The sequence below is a fragment of the Dicentrarchus labrax genome, unplaced genomic scaffold (assembly GCF_905237075.1).
Source record: "Dicentrarchus labrax unplaced genomic scaffold, dlabrax2021, whole genome shotgun sequence".
Taxonomy (NCBI): domain Eukaryota; kingdom Metazoa; phylum Chordata; class Actinopteri; family Moronidae; genus Dicentrarchus; species Dicentrarchus labrax.
The window spans coordinates 13,286,046-13,302,861 of NW_026136715.1; the positions used below are offsets into that span (position 1 = coordinate 13,286,046).

The 16,816-nt window shown below is 41.9% G+C and overlaps 2 protein-coding genes across 6 annotated transcripts in view; one reads left to right on the forward strand and one right to left on the reverse strand.

Annotated features, from left to right (window-relative positions):
• The first annotated feature begins 14 nt into the window (after nucleotides 1-14).
• LOC127377918 (5-hydroxytryptamine receptor 1-like) lies at nucleotides 15-2,827 on the forward strand. Of its 2 annotated transcripts, none has more exons than XM_051426242.1 (2): nucleotides 15-1,447; nucleotides 1,992-2,827. In XM_051426242.1, the coding sequence occupies exons 1-2, from the start codon at nucleotides 377-379 to the stop codon at nucleotides 2,145-2,147; spliced, it is 1,227 nt and encodes a 408-aa protein (XP_051282202.1). In that variant the 5' UTR covers nucleotides 15-376; the 3' UTR covers nucleotides 2,148-2,827. The 2 variants fall into 2 exon arrangements, with proteins under 2 accessions (XP_051282202.1, XP_051282203.1); XM_051426243.1 differs by having other exon boundaries at nucleotides 15-1,359; nucleotides 1,992-2,085.
• The window catches only part of LOC127377904 (potassium voltage-gated channel subfamily D member 3-like), a 94,078-nt gene continuing 79,530 nt past the window's right edge, over nucleotides 2,269-16,816 (reverse strand). For all 4 annotated transcript variants that reach the window (XM_051426217.1, XM_051426218.1, XM_051426215.1 and 1 more), the window contains 5 exons: nucleotides 11,560-11,661; nucleotides 8,796-8,828; nucleotides 8,602-8,694; nucleotides 7,025-7,284; nucleotides 2,269-5,685 (listed from right to left, as the gene is read on the reverse strand). In XM_051426217.1, the coding sequence (XP_051282177.1) occupies nucleotides 5,511-5,685; nucleotides 7,025-7,284; nucleotides 8,602-8,694; nucleotides 8,796-8,828; nucleotides 11,560-11,661 (663 nt within the window). In that variant the 3' untranslated portion in view covers nucleotides 2,269-5,510. The remainder of the gene's footprint in view (nucleotides 5,686-7,024; nucleotides 7,285-8,601; nucleotides 8,695-8,795; nucleotides 8,829-11,559; nucleotides 11,662-16,816) is intronic.

Here is a 16,816-nt window from a genome sequence, read left to right on the forward strand (position 1 = left end):
ACATGATATTTTTAGAGGAAGGTGAAGAAGGGACCAAACTGTGCAATCTCTTCAGCAAGGCACAGCAAGGTCAGACAACTCCACATGCTCCTGATTACAGGCTAATCAGCCGCTACCTACCATTCACCCAATCAGTGCTGGGCAACACAAAAGGCAAATGCCCTTGAAAAAATTAATTTAAACCAGGGGCCCCACTTCAGCTGTTTTTGACCATCTGTAGCTTTATGTTACCTATTGAAAATCATCATTATGCAACAGAGGTGACTGCTTCCATTGTGCTGGCTGAGCTCAGCACACTGATGTGGACAATTACCAGGAGGAGGATTTGTATAGGATGAAAGATATTTCACAGGCTTCATGAGAGGAAGGTGACATTATGGACGTGCACACTTTCTGGAACCAAACAACCACACACTATGAGACTCTCTTGGATACGATGTTTCTCATATTCAACTGCACAGTCCTAACCTTAACATTAGTCTTTGGTTTACCCGGGAACTTGTGGGTTTGTTGGGTTGTTTTCAGGACCAAGAGCCTGCAGACCTGCAATAATGCGCTGCTGGTCAGCTTGGCCGCTAGTGACCTCCTGAAGTGCTCTGTGGACACACCGCTGTTGCTCTTCTCCTTTCTGCGCTATGGGAAGGACAGCCAGGTGTCGGTGCCTGTGTGCACCCTGCAGCAGTTCACCTATGCCCTGTGCAGCTGCGTCCAGCTGCTCACGCTGGTCAGCATCAGCGTGGAGCGCTTCCAAGCCATCGCGTTTCCCTTTCAAACCGAGAGGAGGAAAGCGAGGGTCCGCCTCTGGATCCTGTCCATCTGGGCATGCGGCCTCATCTTGGCTGTAATCTCTCTGACACTTTCCGAAAAGGCGCTTTTTTACATGCTCTGCCGTCCGCACATCGGGGGGCACGGCGACGAGCGTCTTCGCTATTGGGATCCGTTTGGACCCTACGTACTGGTGCCGGTGTGGGGGTTGTCTCTGACTGTGATCGTTGTCCACTACGTGCGGATATTCAAAGTTGTAAGGCAGCACCGTAAGAAAGTGTTCAATCGGGGAGTCCAGCTGAGGCCGACGGTGTCCGAACACGTATGGGGCTGGATGAGTGTCCCTACTTCAGCACCACGGACAGCTCCGCCGCACTCCTTCAAGACTCTGCCCTCTGTGGGCTCCGGCAGCCCGCTGCCTCCCCGCCGGACGATGCTCTTGGTGGCTGAAGCCGGCGCTCCCCGTGCGGGCTCGTCCACAGGAGGCGCCCCGGGGAGACCTCCAGAGATCGTGGGGGCAGTGTGTCTTCTGACACCTGGGGCCAGGGAGCGGGGGAAGAAACAGATGGAGGGGAAAGTGGCCCAGCGTTTTGGGTACATAATCATTGCGTTCACGCTGTTCTGGGTGCCCATGGTGGTTATTTTGCTAATGAACGTCATCTCGTGGCAGAATACGGACAAAGTGAGTGTAGCAGAGTTTTTTCAGGCTGAAAATGAAATTGACCATATATATATTTATATAAACCCTGTACAGTGAAATATAATCCAATATGACAGTCCTGTGATAAATGCTTGTAATGTCTGAGGTTTCTAATAGTTGTTCAGAGAAGCTGTGCAGAATATTAGAAACATCTATCCAAATAATTCTGTGTAATACAACAAAACCACAGCCTCAAAATAAACCACAGAAACCAAACTGAACACAAAAACAGTAGGTTTTGAGTGAGGTATTTTGGTATGGTTATTACAGTTATTTATATTATTCTGGGCACTGTATAAAGTGCAATGATGCATCATAGTAGTAGTTGGTTAATCAGAAAAAAAAACTACTTCCAGCTTTAAAGATTTGTCACTTTACTGTTTTGAATAATACACTTTCTCTGTCTGGGTTTTGGACTGGGGTTTTTGGGCCCTATAGATCACACAGTAGCTGTCCTACAAAAACATTTTAGAAAGGTATTCCATGTCATTGCATTATCCTAAGTGCTCTCCTGTTGTTCCCACAGTTGCTGATGGAGCTAGAGACATCAGCTATGGTTCTGACCTGTGTGCAGGCTGCAGTGGATCCCCTCATCTACACTTTAGTCACCAGACAGTTTCGCTCTGAACTCAGCAAGATCCTTTCCTCCATCCCAGGGTGTCCCCTAAAACCGAGGGCCTGAACATTTGGATCACATGGACTGCACTTTTGGGAACTGAAAATACCACTGAGTCACTACATTGTGTTTACACACTTGCACACACAGAGTGATTTAGAGGCGAGTGAAGAAGAGAGTCCACATATTTTGTATTTGTGGCAGATATAGATGTTTTATCAGGCGTTTCACAGTTGGGACACAAGACAAGGTCATAAATAATATCCAACACCTGACAAGATACGCACAGCAGTAGTCTCAACAATGACAGGTGGCAAAGGAGGGCAAAGCAAAGAGTGAGAGGAAAACTGACTGAGCCCAGAAAAAAGACAATCAAAGGAGAGTACATAACAGAGAGAAAGAGAGAGAGAGAGAAACACAATTACAGACCTCTGTTTTTGTTGTTTGTAGATAAAAAATGCAATCCTTTGACACTTTGAGCGGAAATATGCTTACATAATAATTCAAACTGTGTCATTTGAAAGTGCAGCTGAGACACAACAACCTGTCCTGAAACAGGGAAGCAGTAAATAAATCACGTTTAATCACTGTCCTAGCAACAAATAATACAGGGAACCTCACTTCTGCCATTACCTATGTCATACCCTTGTTGTGGCTTTCAATAGATCCTAAATGTCAGACTTGATGCTGTGAATATGAAGTCAATGTCTTCAACCCCACTTTTTAAAATTACACTGAAAAAGCTCTGCTTGTCTGTGCTTGTCTTCTTTTTTTTTTACTCCAGGTAAATTTGCGCACAATTTGACTAAACACTAATACTGGATCTAGGCAGCTGTTGTCACTGGGTACAGTACTAAATTACCAGCAATAGTACTAGATCACTGCTAGGAATATCAGACATAAAACTCATCTTGTTTTAACTCTGTAGCATATTTTTGACTTTCTTTGGGTCGATACTAACCTCAGGATCAGAGAGAACTAAAGCTCAACAGAGGAGTCTAAGGGACCTTTGGGTCTTGTGTAGTGATGCGCTGATATGGTACCAATTATGTTATACATTTCCACCCATATTGGCCGATATGATTGTGATATGTGATTATTTTGTAAGTCTTAAAGTACAAATGCATGTGTAAAACTGGTTAAGCTTTTCAGATGTCTCCATCTTAAGGTAATTAAATATTTCTAAAAAGACTGATACATTTTGCTGCTAGTTTGACAGCTGTTTTAAATACAATCTATTTCTACAGAAATAAAATCAGCTACATATGGGCAGACATAGTATTAGACCAATTCTAGTATTGCTTTTGAAATATGCTCTTGGCTGATATGGACAGTATGCCGATATATCGGTGCATCTCTAGCCCCGTCTGTGTGCTCTTAATCAACATTTTATTTCATCTATGTTAAGCAGAAGTGGGTGATTAGTCTGTTCTGACTGAAGCTGCTCTGCCCTGCTTTGGTGGAACCCCAGCATGGTCTCATCTACCCAGAGACAGACCTAACTGTCTGTGTAGCTGTTCGACTCAGAATGACATTCAAGATGAAAAAGGCCAACAGAGAGGAATCAGCTAGGAGGGTAGCAGAGCTAAAAAGGTCAGCGTCCATGGCTACAAAGGTCAACTTTGATGGGATTTGATGGTAAGTACTACTAAAGTTACATGTTGGGGCTGTGAGTTGAGAGAACAGACAGAATAGCAAGTTTTTTTGGTGACAGAGATCTGTGGATGGCTCATCCAGTGTCCTCCATGTCTCTGTGGTCACCGTTACAACAGACTTCCCTGCTTTAAGTTCTCAAGAAGATAAAGTAAATAAAATCCTTTGAAACATCAAGGAGGACAAAAAGTACAAACACCAAGTTTCCTAACCACATAGAGTACACATACTCAACAACTTTGAAAAATGCCCGCTGAGTTTGGGGAAGAAAAAACGTTGACAGCTATAAAGACTACTGAAAGCATACTGTTGTTCACACAGGAGGTAGGGATACAACAGGACAACAACGAGAGAGAAAGAGAGAGAGATAGAGATAGAGAAATGCAGAGAGAGGAAGAGAGAAAGACAGACTGAGGAAGAGAGAGAGAGAGAACGAGAGAGACAGAGAGAAATGCAGAGAGGAAGAGAGAAAGACAGACTGAGGGAGAGAGAGAGAGAGAACGAGAAGACAGCTTCACTGGTTCTGCCAAACGATGGTCAAATATTACAAAATATTCTATTAACAATATTCACAAAGAACCGGGGCTCAGGACAGATTCATGTCAGAAATTCCCAGCAAAATGCCTTGTGCTTTTAATTGTGGTGGTTTGAATTCAAAATGTTTTATTTTTTTGGTTTCTTTGTTAAGAGAATTGAGTTATTTGAGGTCTGTTGGGCTGCAACAGCCAAAAGGGAAAAAAACAGGTAGGAGGATTCAGAAAACTATAAAAACAAATATATCTCTTTTTACTCCAGCAAAACAGGCACATGTCGTGTAAAAGGCTTGTAGCTGAGAATTTCGGACAGAAACATGTACGATGAACCCTTCAGAGTGGCAGCTAGTCAAATATACCATATACTGAGCCATAGAGACTTCCAGAAGAATGGAAACTGAAAACTTTCAGTCAACTGAGACAATTCTCTCTCACACACACACACACACACACACACACACACACACACACACACACACACACACACACACACACACACACACACACACACACACACATACCTCCTATCCAAAACGTCACGATTCCTCTATCTATCAAAAATGTACATATACTCATTCACAAATATGAAACCCATTGGTAACGCCATCACAGACACACCAACCATACTTCATCTTTAACAGAATTTTCACTCAAGTAAAGTGGATCTGAAAAGGAATGGCGCCATATTTATCTATCAACAGGTGACCAAAATGACACAAAACAGAAGGGCAGCATTAAATCAGTGGGAAAAAAATGTTTTGATAATGTATTTTTTCCTTTTTGAGTTTCCTTCCTTTTCCCTTATATCTCCTGTTTAAAAAAAAGACCGTAAGAGTCAAACTGAAGCGAAAATCATAAAAAGGTGCTTTGTGCACAGTGACACATGACTTTCTCTGGGAACACACCCCCGACTCTTGGGTGGCACACTCTCACATGCCTCCTCATCTAAAATGACTCCCTACGCATATTCCCCATTCTTTCACCCCCACACACACACACACGCATACGCGCACACATGCATGCCAACCACTAACATGAATATACTGTATCTAAAAGCCATCCTCCGTCTGTAAAGGGAGTCCATGTCATTACAGTACATGACCAGCAGAGGGCAGGCTCCACCATGGCCAGACTAGGACTCTAAATGCCTTCTCCTCCATCATTTCCAGTCCTCCTCTGTCCCTCAGTCTGTCTCGATGAGTCTTTATCTGTCTTTCTTTGTGATGCGCCTGCACTCTAGTCTTCACAGTGCGGACACCTTCACAACGTTCTGGTGGGTGGGGGCCGCGGGCAGATGAGCATCACCCTCAGGAGTTGTCACTGGCGGTGTGGGAATGCTGATGATTGCTGTGGTGATCTGGCTGCTCTGGCAGTTCAGGGATGCTGGGTCGTCTACGCGCATGTTCAGACTGGAGCGGCTTGAAAGAAAGAAAGAAAGAAAGAAAGAAAGAAAGAAAGAAAATGAAGGCTTAGGATAGTTTGTCCGTGTAGAAGCATTTTGCTAAAAGTTAGCCTAAACCTTTAAAGAGATGGGTTTGTGACTGAAGGTTACTGGTTCATGTCCCACACCAGTTCTGGTTGAGGAAAAGTGAATGATTTCCTTTGACAACCCAACTACCGTTCAAGGTCAAGGTTGCTTTTATTGTCTCCCAAAGGAGAAAACTGTCTTGGAGGTACTCCCTTTTACCCCTTTCAAACAACTCTGGAAAAACACCATTAGCGTGAATGGGTCAAGATGTTTAATGGAGCTTTAAAAACCCCCCAGGTATAATTGTGAAAGTGTTTGTTGTAGAGTCAATCCCACTGAGAATCAACACCCAACTCTGTCTTACACAGCTTTCAGCTGCTAATGAAATTGCAGCAAGTTGTTTCCTATAAACAAGCTTAGACAGAGAGCCAAAGTAAACTGTGAAAAAAGCTGAGTGTCAAGCAAACTTAATACCCTCTAATATTTGAGTTGATGGACCAATCGAGAGCTAGCCAGTGAGGGAATATTTGATTTACATTTGTGAGTTGGCCAAAAAAAACAACAACTCCACTGGGATACTCATGTTTCTCTGTGTCTTCTGGGTGTGTAAGTATACAGTTGTTTGCAATAGAGCTGCAATTATTTATTATTTAATTTGCAGAGAAAATTGATTAGTCAATCGATTGAAAAAATAATCAGCAGCTATTTTCATAACTGATTAATTGTTTTAGTAATTCCTCAAGGAAACAGTAAAGATTAGCTGCTTTTCTTTGTCATATATTACAGTAAACTGAATATCTGAATTTCAGGTTGAATAAAACAAGCTATTAAATACAAATCCTTGAGAAGTAGGACATTCTAACAAGCCTTTTCCACTATTTTCTGACATTTTATAGACAAACGATTTATTGATTTGTTGAGAAAATAATCTGATTTAGCCCTTGTAAAAGGACTTTGTAACGTAGGGACAAAATTGTCAATTAATTACATGATGGATAATTGAGCTAATGTAGAAAGCTTGGTTTGTTGTCTCTATAGCCACTAGCTTCAAAAGTGAATCTGGTTAGAAGTTACTTGCTAAGATGTTTCACTACCAGTACAGATGATGAAAGCCACTGTCACAAGCAAAAATATATCTACTTTGTTGAAAAAAAGAAAATCTTGATCAGTGAATCATCATCTTCTCTTCACTGGCTTCTGAATACAAAAGCTACTGAACAAACTGATTGCAGAACTTTAACATCATAGCAGGAAGGATATTTAGAGTTCTTTTGAAATCCTAAGCTCACCTGGTGCTGAGGGGCTGGATGTGGATGGTGCTGAGCTCTTGCAAGCCTTGTTGGTGTGTGTGCGTGTGTGTCAAAGGCTGCATGTGTGCTGGGGCACTGGCATTCGGTAAAGGGGTGTGGTGCTTCTTGCTTCGGCGGCTGCAGCATGTGCCTGTCACGCCATCTTGGCTGGAGAGGGAGGGGCTTCGAGAAGGGTAATTCTGCAGCCCCGCCTCCAGATAGCTCTGCTGGTAATACTGCTCATCCACAAACTCGTGGTTCTACAAACAAGACAAAGAGAGCGAGGCCGGCAAGGGGAGGAAGACAAAGAGAGAGTCATAAAAAAAGATGTGACATTTATACTGTATATGGCTTGATATAGCCTGTCATTTTCTGCTTCATAGGGTTCATAACTCCTCTGAGAATGTGTTTGGCTTTGTGTGTGTTGTGTGTGTGTGTGTGCACGCACACAGCTAAAAGTATGTGTTACTGTGTTGGAGCTCAGTTCATAATCAATTCTACTTTGTATGTGAAAGGGGGCACTTGTAGCAATGAACCCACATCTCCTGACTCTGCAGTTTATATGCTATGCTATGACCCTATGTTTATATAACTTTGGGCCCATTGTCTGGGTTTTGGCAACCGTTTGGTTGGCTCTCATCAGCTTTGTTTTCAGCCACAGCAAGCAGATGTATTGAGTGAAAAAACTCCAAAAATCACTGTACCTTACCTGCCCAACTCTAAATTGCAAACAGTCAAGGTTAACAGCTAACTGGTGAACAACACAGTGGAGCATTTAGCAGATTAAGAGCCGGATATTTCCCTTGGGAGCTGATGGAAAGCAAAACAGAGCTAAAAGGAGAGTGAATATTGAACTTAAATTCAAGTCAGGTGGACACAAACACAACTCCAAACGAAGCTGTATTGCTCTACTGCCTGTGTAAATAAGCAACTGTTTGCTAACATATTCTCTACATCAATTTTAAAGCTGATAATATATAAGTGTTGTGTTTACACTTCATTTCAGCGGCCCTAAAATTGGTTACTTCAGGTTAAACTTCACATTCACACTGACCTTCATGTGTTCCATTTTCACAAATATACAAGGTTAAAAATGAGTGTGTGCAGCCGCAGTGTATGTTAGATAGTTTTGTTTGCCAAGCCCTGAGTTGTGCCAGGCTGAAACAGCGCATCTGTATCACATACAGGCAGACGAGCGTGTATCATAAGGGAAATGCAGTGTACCGGACAACACGCTATAGTGGGCTGCACTTGCTCATGTACATACAAATATTGCAGATCTATACACATTAAGCCTGGATGTCACTTATTTTCCCGTAATGAGCCACAGCTAGAGAAAATATATGGATGATTGCACAATGTGAAGTTTATCCTAATATTACATTTGTATTTTAAAATCTATAAAGCAACTTTATTTTTTATGAGTCTGGAAAAAAATACAGGTTGTATACATTGTTTTGGTTTATCATTAATAGAGATCTGAATGTGTGTGTGTGTGTGTGTGTGTGTGTGTGTGTGTGTGTGTGTGTGTGTGTGTGTGTGTGTGTGTGTGTGTGTGTGTGTGTGTATGCACTCACAGTGGTTTTCTCCAGACAGTGCAGCAGGTGGTGGTGCTGGCTCTCTAATAGAGAAGTAGACTTGCTTAACCGCTGCTCCTCTTCAGTGGAATTCTGTAACACACATGCACACACAGTGAGTGCTATGCTACATTTTCTTTGAGGAAGACACTAATCAGATGTGGGAGGTGTGCGGCCTGCTGCTGTCTCAGTACCTGATCTGAAAGGTTCATCTTGTATGGAAGTTGCTTCAGTTGGAGAAGGAGACAAAAAGAGAACAGACAGGTAGAGTTTTACTAGTGTTCATAGGTCAGTACCCAGAACGGACACCCACCAGGGCTGCAGTCACGCCAGTCAGACACAGGAACATTGCTTTTCCGACCCTGTGAGGCATGTCTGCTAACATCAGTGGAGCCAGTGCATTGATCTGTGCTGTAAGGGAGACTTCTAGCAAAACTCAGTCCTAATGGATATACAGTATATACAATTCATGTAAATAATTTCCATCGTGACATTTTGCCTCCATCTCTGTTATTGCAAAGGCTGGCTACGGGCAACTCCTTAATGACTTATTTTCCCTATTCCTTATTTTTTATGCTGTGGCCTGTTAATGTGTTTGTTTGTGTGTGTGCGTGAAAACAAGTGGGTGCTATCTCTAGTTCTGTGGTGGTTTGGATACAAAACTCATTTCTGGGCAGTGGTGAGGTGAGTCAGATAGACTGTTGAGGAGCCTTGTGGATCCTCCACGAAAGTAAAGAAACCAGAAAAAAAAATAACAACATTTGATTGTAAATATTCATCAGTTAATTTCCTTATATTTGTCCATGCATATGTTTATTTTGTTTTATTAGTCCAATAAATCATTTGACTGTCATGAAACATTTGCTCTGTGCAGAAAGATCATATTCAGAAACATAAACCTTAATATAATAATTGCCGTCATCTAACATTGTGTTATCTGCTTCCTTTATGTACACCAGGTCTCTCAGTTTATATTAAGAACTGATCTCTTTTTAATTTATATTTAGAAGAATAATTAATCATCTAAACAGGTTTTGGGAAGAGCCATTACACAGAAAAAACTGATTACTTTGCATTACTGTTATAAATAGTAGCCATAATATCCTTAGCTTGAGCTTGGGAGGATGTCTCTTCAGTATATTGCAGTACACCATCATTGTTCTTGTCAGAAGTAAAGCAGTGTTTCACATACAGGCTTTCAATGGGTTGCATCAGTCTTTCCCAGCAGAATCTGTAGTTGAGCTGTTTATAAAAAACAAAGCCAAAAAATACTGCCCTGATCCTGCATGCTCCACAGCACTGCCGAAAGGCAAGTAAAATGCCATGTTTGGAAGATTTGTAGTAGCAATTTTCTGTTTGTTAAGCGGGTGGCTGGTGCTGTAAGCAGAAGCTTCTTTGCTGAGAGGGTGCATTCCTTCGCTGATGACTCGGTTTGTCCTAGCCAAGACCACTCACCTGTGTTCATGCTGCTTCGCTATACCTAACACAGCAGTAAAACAGGTGTTTAAGCTGAGTTATTTCTGTCTATTTCTCTATACATGCGACTGCAAGCCCATATCAGCAGTCTGTCTGGAGGCGGCTATGGCTCACCACCCAGGTGGCCACCATACTGCAGAGACAGGAAACAGCTTGATCTGCTGAGCGACAAAACACACTGTGTCGCCCTGCATGGTGTTGTACATGTTGTTAGTAAATAGCTGCCTTAGAATTATACTTAAGTTGGACAACAATTAAGATTTTATTGAGCAGGCATCTTTAAATGAGCTGGTAATTGTTGACTATTGACATGAGCAGCCAGTCAAAATGAATGTGATACAAGACACATAATATATTAAGTAAAGGAGTGTATCTGTACAAAGAAGTAAAAAAGTCTTGAAATACTGATAATGTTGGATCTTATGGGGGAAAAAAGTTATCTCATTCAGGTTTTCATGATAAACCCCATAATCATTATATCGCACACCTTCTTTTTGCATTAAAGCAATGTTTGTTACTAAAGTATTCATCACTACAACAACAACAACAATATACTGAAGAGGTGCATGCATTGCTTTATAAAGTAATAATTAGATAACATAATAATAAGTAAGTAATATAAACCATAAATAAATGTCTTTTTTGAGTGTCATAAATAAAACAAACAGCAAAAGGAGTGTTCTTGTTTATATAAAAATTCATTATTCATATTATATTTAAAATTCAGTTTCTCTTAAGACTGTCAAGAAGTAATCATAAATCTTAAAAGACAACTTAATCATTAAGGATATACTGTGCAAGCAAGCTTTACTCATGATGTACACTTTGCTGGCCATTAAGTTAAATGGAAACATATCCACATATATAAAAACAACACTACAGCGGTTGCAGTATATTGTCTCTTAAGGCAATATCAATATGAATTAAATGCATTATTCAGTATAAGCACTGGTGCTGTTCATATTCTGTCCTCACCAATTGTTATTGAAGGGAGAGAGAGCTATAGAGACACATAAAACGAGAGAGAGGGAGCGGGAGGAAGAAGCACTTGTTTTTGTTTTTGCACTGTGTCAGCCCCGGGCCACTATAGTGCTTGTGAACCGCAACATTTTGGTGAGGCGAGGAACATCCTTGAGTTGTGTTTACATTTCCTGCCGCATTGCCTGCAGCCTGTTCCTCAGCTGGGCAGCTGGGCTCAGAGATGCTCACATTAGAAGTGCCGCTTATCGAATGAGATCACAGTTAGCTGCTCTGATGGGATGCTGGGTGCATTCTAAGAATTGATAATTAAAGGAGGGAGGAGCAAAGCCTGCATCCAATAACTTAGTTATTAGCCACTCTGAAATCCTTTGAAACTGTTTTTCGAATGAGGCGCAGAGGTCGTCAGTAAATATGTCATATGTGGTTGGGTAAATCTGAGGAAAAGTATGATCAGACACAAGTGAAGCATTGTGATGTTTGTGGTTCAGAGGCTGGTCTTACCGTGAACTCCAGAGCTTCGTTGAACAGGCCGTTGCGCTTGCTGTGGAGGAAGGCATTGGAGCCTTCCGTCTTGGTTATTCGTATCCTGGCCAAGCGGGCTTTCTGCAAAGAGCAAGAGAGCACAGAAGCCACCTGTTAGTCAGTGCCTATACCTCACCCTATGTCAGAATGACTGGGTATCATCCTGACACATCCCACTGATTTGAGCTACAGCACTTAAACATGCCTGACATTTTAGTTGAGATCTTATAGATCAAATCAAACATGTGCTGCTAAAGCATTCACTCTGATTTCCTGTGATGAATTCACTCTGATCTCCTCTGATACTTATGAATGATTTATGGTGACTACACGATAACATATTCCTTGAAAATCAGTTAGAGAGCCAGCTAGGAGTAGAAAAGGTAAATCCTGTTTGAATTAGGCAGCTATGTGTCATTCTGTATTTAAAAATTTAAATTCAATTTATTTAGGGTCTTTCTGTGCTGCTACGTTTGCGGTTTTGTTTAGCAAAATAAATCAAGTAAGTGTCCAGGCCCATAATGCTCTACATCGTTAGTGTCGGCTTAAATACATCTTTACTCTTCAAACCCGGTTAGTGCACAGTCCAGTCTCTTTTTCCTTCTCTTTCTCTCACGCTGTCAAATCTCTCCTGTGAGGCACTCAGTAAAAGAGATGAATAAGAAGAAGAGAAGGAACATGAGAAAGCACAGATACACTCTGCTCCTTGGAGTGAATTCTTTATACATCAGTAGCTCTGACACAGTGGAAGGATTCTTCTCCAGCGTCCTGGTTTCTGCTTTACCCGAAGCGCGCTGTGTCTACCCAATGTGTGTGAAAACATGTCTGAGAGCGGATTAGTGTGTGTACACAGGCCTGTGTGAAAATGTGGGTCTCAATAAATCTCTCAGTTACCAGAACAACTGCTTTTACAGGATAGTGTAATCTGAGTCACTCACTTCTCAAAGGCCCGCCATTTTCCCGTCAAAGTCAAGAGTTGGGTGTCAGGCTCGGAGCACCTACAAATTGTGTGCATTTCTGTTGCTTCGCTTTCTGCATTTCAAAATAGAATAACGGATTCATTGAGGGAAAATTGGTAGAGGGATAATGTGAGCTGTGTAAATGATGAGCAGACAGAGAGCCCGTTTAGTAGGGGGGCCATGCACCGCCAGGGGGTTAATTGAGTGTGTGGATGTGTGTTTGCATATCTCCATGTGTGCTTATGCATGCACGCCTCGTCTTCATTGCTGGATTTCCATACATATACATATACATACGGGCCATATAGAGTAGCAGTAATATTTGGCTCAGTGAGAGTATGGTAATGTATGGTAATTCAAGCTCATCCCCTCACTTGAGTTTCATTTAAAACATGGTAATGTTTGTTGACCTGCAGGTAGCTCATGCTGTGTTTTAGTCATCTAAATATAAGCAGGGGAAATAAACCTAACTGTATGTAAACACACAGATGCACATCGGCCAATCTATTGGCTACTATAGCTTCTATAGCAGAAACGTAACTCCCTCCTCAAGCCATCAGCGTGTATCACATACATGCTTAAATCAACAGGTCTTTCTCTTAAATGGTCACTTGCACCTTTATGTCAAATTGTTTTTAATTTACTTATTCTGTCTCAATGTGATCAAATGTGTTTTATTATGATTATGCTGTGGTCTTACTGTGTATGCTACTGTTTTTATTGTGGATTTTATGGTGTCTTTATGTCTGGGGCACTGAACCAAATGAATTTCCCCGAGTGGGATAATAAAGTTGATCTGAATCTGAAATTGTTTACCTTCTCCTGTTCTCCACCATCTTTATCTTTTTGTCTCTTTCACCCCTCCGCCTGCTCTCCTTGACAAGTTTTCCTCACTCTCTTTGTGCCCTCTAACACCTATGTACATTTGTGCTGGCACAGCATTCCCACAGGCCTTTGGGATAACCCTTCTTTATGTTCTGGCATTGTGCGCAGCCAATGGGATTGTCTCTCTGGGGTCATGCAAACAGGAACCCGTGACTGTAGCGATGGTTGCCAGGCAGCGCAAGGGTAATGGAGGGGATGTTGAGAACGATGTCCTATGAGATTGAATCTACTTCTGCAGTTCTCTGATAGATTCCTGGGGCCTTTGGGACCCTGGGTGCTTGTGTCTAAGGCCCATCTGTGCTTGCACGCAGAGCCACGGCACGACAGATTGAGCCTGAATTGCTGCTGAAGCATCATTGAGAGCACACAGGAGTGTAAAGAAACCATGGACACAAGACTTTCATTAACACCTACACATACACAGGATACCATGTGGAGGGTTACATGGCCAAAAAAATTATCTGCTGCCTATTCCTTCACACAGCACACAGAGTGAAAATTAAAGATATACAATTTCTCAGTATTGGAACGATATTTAACCTCACACAGAATGTACTTTAGGTCATGGGTTCAGAGAAAGCTGTCACATAACAGATGATTCAACATGAGACGTTACATAATTAAGTATATTTTGAATGCAAAATTTGTCTGTCGTCGCTCCAAAGTACTGTACATTCAAATATTCAGACCCTTGACACCGTTTAAAAACAAATGAGGGTCTAATTAATATATATTAGGGGACAGTAAGTCCTGTCCCACTGTGTCCAACAAGAATCACATTTACTAATTTAGTCATCAATTTTTGCAGTCAATAATGTGTTTTTTAATGTATTGATAAGAGTAAAAAGGGGGGTCACCCCTATGTTCCCCGGGTCCTATGTTCCCCGCTAAGGTTAGGGTTAGGGTTAGGGTTCCCATACAAAGCGGGGAACATAGAACCCGGGGAACATAGGTACACTCCCTTAAAAGGGGAGCCAGCCAGTTGGAAGGTTGTGTCAATGTCTATTTGATTGACAGGAGCTGGCAAGCTAAGCCACGGCAGGGGAGAGAGCCAAAATAAACAAACTAAGGCTGTAGCTTAAGCAATGGGCAGAGAGTGTGACGTTAGCAGTGATACTGAAGAGTAAAGCCCACACCAGCATCTCAACAGACGGAAGTGATATTTTTATGCACATTTACATGCTGTTTACTGTGCTGCAGCTGAGCACCTTATTAGCTATTTAGCCAGCAAACTGATTAGCAGTGCCCTTTCCCCCCTGGTGCATGTTTGTTTGGTTGCTCGTTCAACAGGCGAAAGTTCAGGACAAGATGTGTATTCATGTTTGTAAGTTAGATAAGGAGGAGACTTTAGCAGGAAAGATAATGTGGCTTTTGTGTTGTGTAGCAGGCTGCTGTCTAGCTGTTAGTCAGTGTCACTGTCTGCCTATGATAGAACCCCGATGTTACTGCTTCATGCAAATATGAAGCATTTTCATTGGCTGTATGCAAATAAGTTCTCCATCTATCTCGGCAGAGACTAATTCATGCAAAAACGCAGGGTGCAAACATAAAACCAAAAAATAAAAAATATAAAATTCTTACTAGCAGGAGAACTGGGATTTAACAAGCAGATACATGTATGCTGTAGCAGCCAGGCTGAAAAATGCAATTCAGTTTCAGTTGAACTGAAGCAAACAACTCGGAAAAACAGTAGCTTTCAAAGATCCAAAATACTGTAACACCTGCCAACCAATCATATTAGTAAGCTCAATATCAGTGGTTAAAATGGTCCAGATGTTTCCACACACCCAAGGGCCAATAAACTGATCCAAATGCCTTTTTTTTTCTTTGTTTCTCTTCTTCCTGCCACAGAGCTGTAATTTAGGATCAATCACACTTTAAAAGATTATAGCTATAAGATGCAAGCCAGCACAAATGCTTTTTTTTAAACACAATTTGCTGCCAGCTAAGGGATCGAAACTGGCATATCCTCAACTGATCAAAAAATGCTCCATATTCACTCAGCTCCTATGCCATACTCCGCTGAGGATTGCCAGGAAGTTTTCTTAGAAGTTCTTTTTTTTTTTACTTGTTGTTGAAAGTAAAAGTTAAAAAATTCATGGCACCTTGTAAGTTACAGCCTTGCTAGACTGCACATATAGGATTAGGCTGAGTGAAAAGTGGAGCAATTGAGCTATGAGACCAGATTAGGTTCTTCCTCAGGCCTGCCTCGGAACCATATAAGTGAAAGAGGAGACCATCTGATGAGGGAACACACACACACACACACACACACACACACACACATAGCTGTGGAAGAGTCTGATTTTCTTTTGCAGCTGCCACTCATCTCTAGAGTTGTTTTTATACATACTGACATTTCTGCCACAAGTAAATAAGTTACTTCCTCTGAGGTATGTTGCTTTACAATACCACCCACACCCACACATACGCACCGCACGCACGCACGCACGCACGCACGCACACACGCACACACACACACACACAACCTGAGAGGCGGTGGCACAAACAAGAGGAGGGCCAAAAAGAAAAGGAAGGGAGGAATTTGGGAAAAACTGACTTTTAGAAAATCCATCTGGGAGTTGATGAAGGCAGGAAACTCTGGATGATGGCAAAAATTGATTCAGTGGAAATCAAGTCCTCTGACACCTCTGGTCCACAGATATCTGCCTCTGTAGCAAAGACAGCTTAACCTCGGACTAACACCACTCAGAAATAAAATACCTTTGCTAAGCCTGGATTACCTCCTCTTTATTGAGAAAAATACTGCTCTGCCTGCGAGCTGCTGTGATGCGGATGTTTTTTTTAACAAAGGACATAATTCATAGCAGAACTCCTGACCCCCCTCAGTGAAGTCCCCAGTCAGCATCCCTCCATCTCTCTTTTTGGTCTGCCTTCTTGCAAAGTGCAGACGACTTTATTGATTGTCTAGAAGGGCAAAACACTCTTAGCCAGAAGTCATCTCCACCTTTTGACTTCAACCTTCTGAGGGAGGGCTATAAACAATAGTGAGATGATTTAGAGCAAAAGAAGTGAGGCTGAGAGGGACGGAAAGAAGGGGGGGAGGAGAACTTGTTTTTGTTTTGTTTTGTTTCTGCCATGTAAGCCCCGAGCCAATGTGATGCTCATGAACCGCAACAGAGAGTAATTTTACTATTCACTAAGTCTGAGGACAACAACTGGTCGAACCAGAGGAAGATTTTCAGCCAAAGCGGGAAAAAGACAATAAAATAAAGCAGGAGAATTTTCACAGACTTTGAACAATAATGGGAAACAAACAATGAGCGATACATGTACATTCTGCTGTTCTACACCCGAGGAAAGATTCATGATTTATCGTTGAGCCATTTTGTCAAAGAAAGACTCATAACTGTTCAACTCTACATGGTACA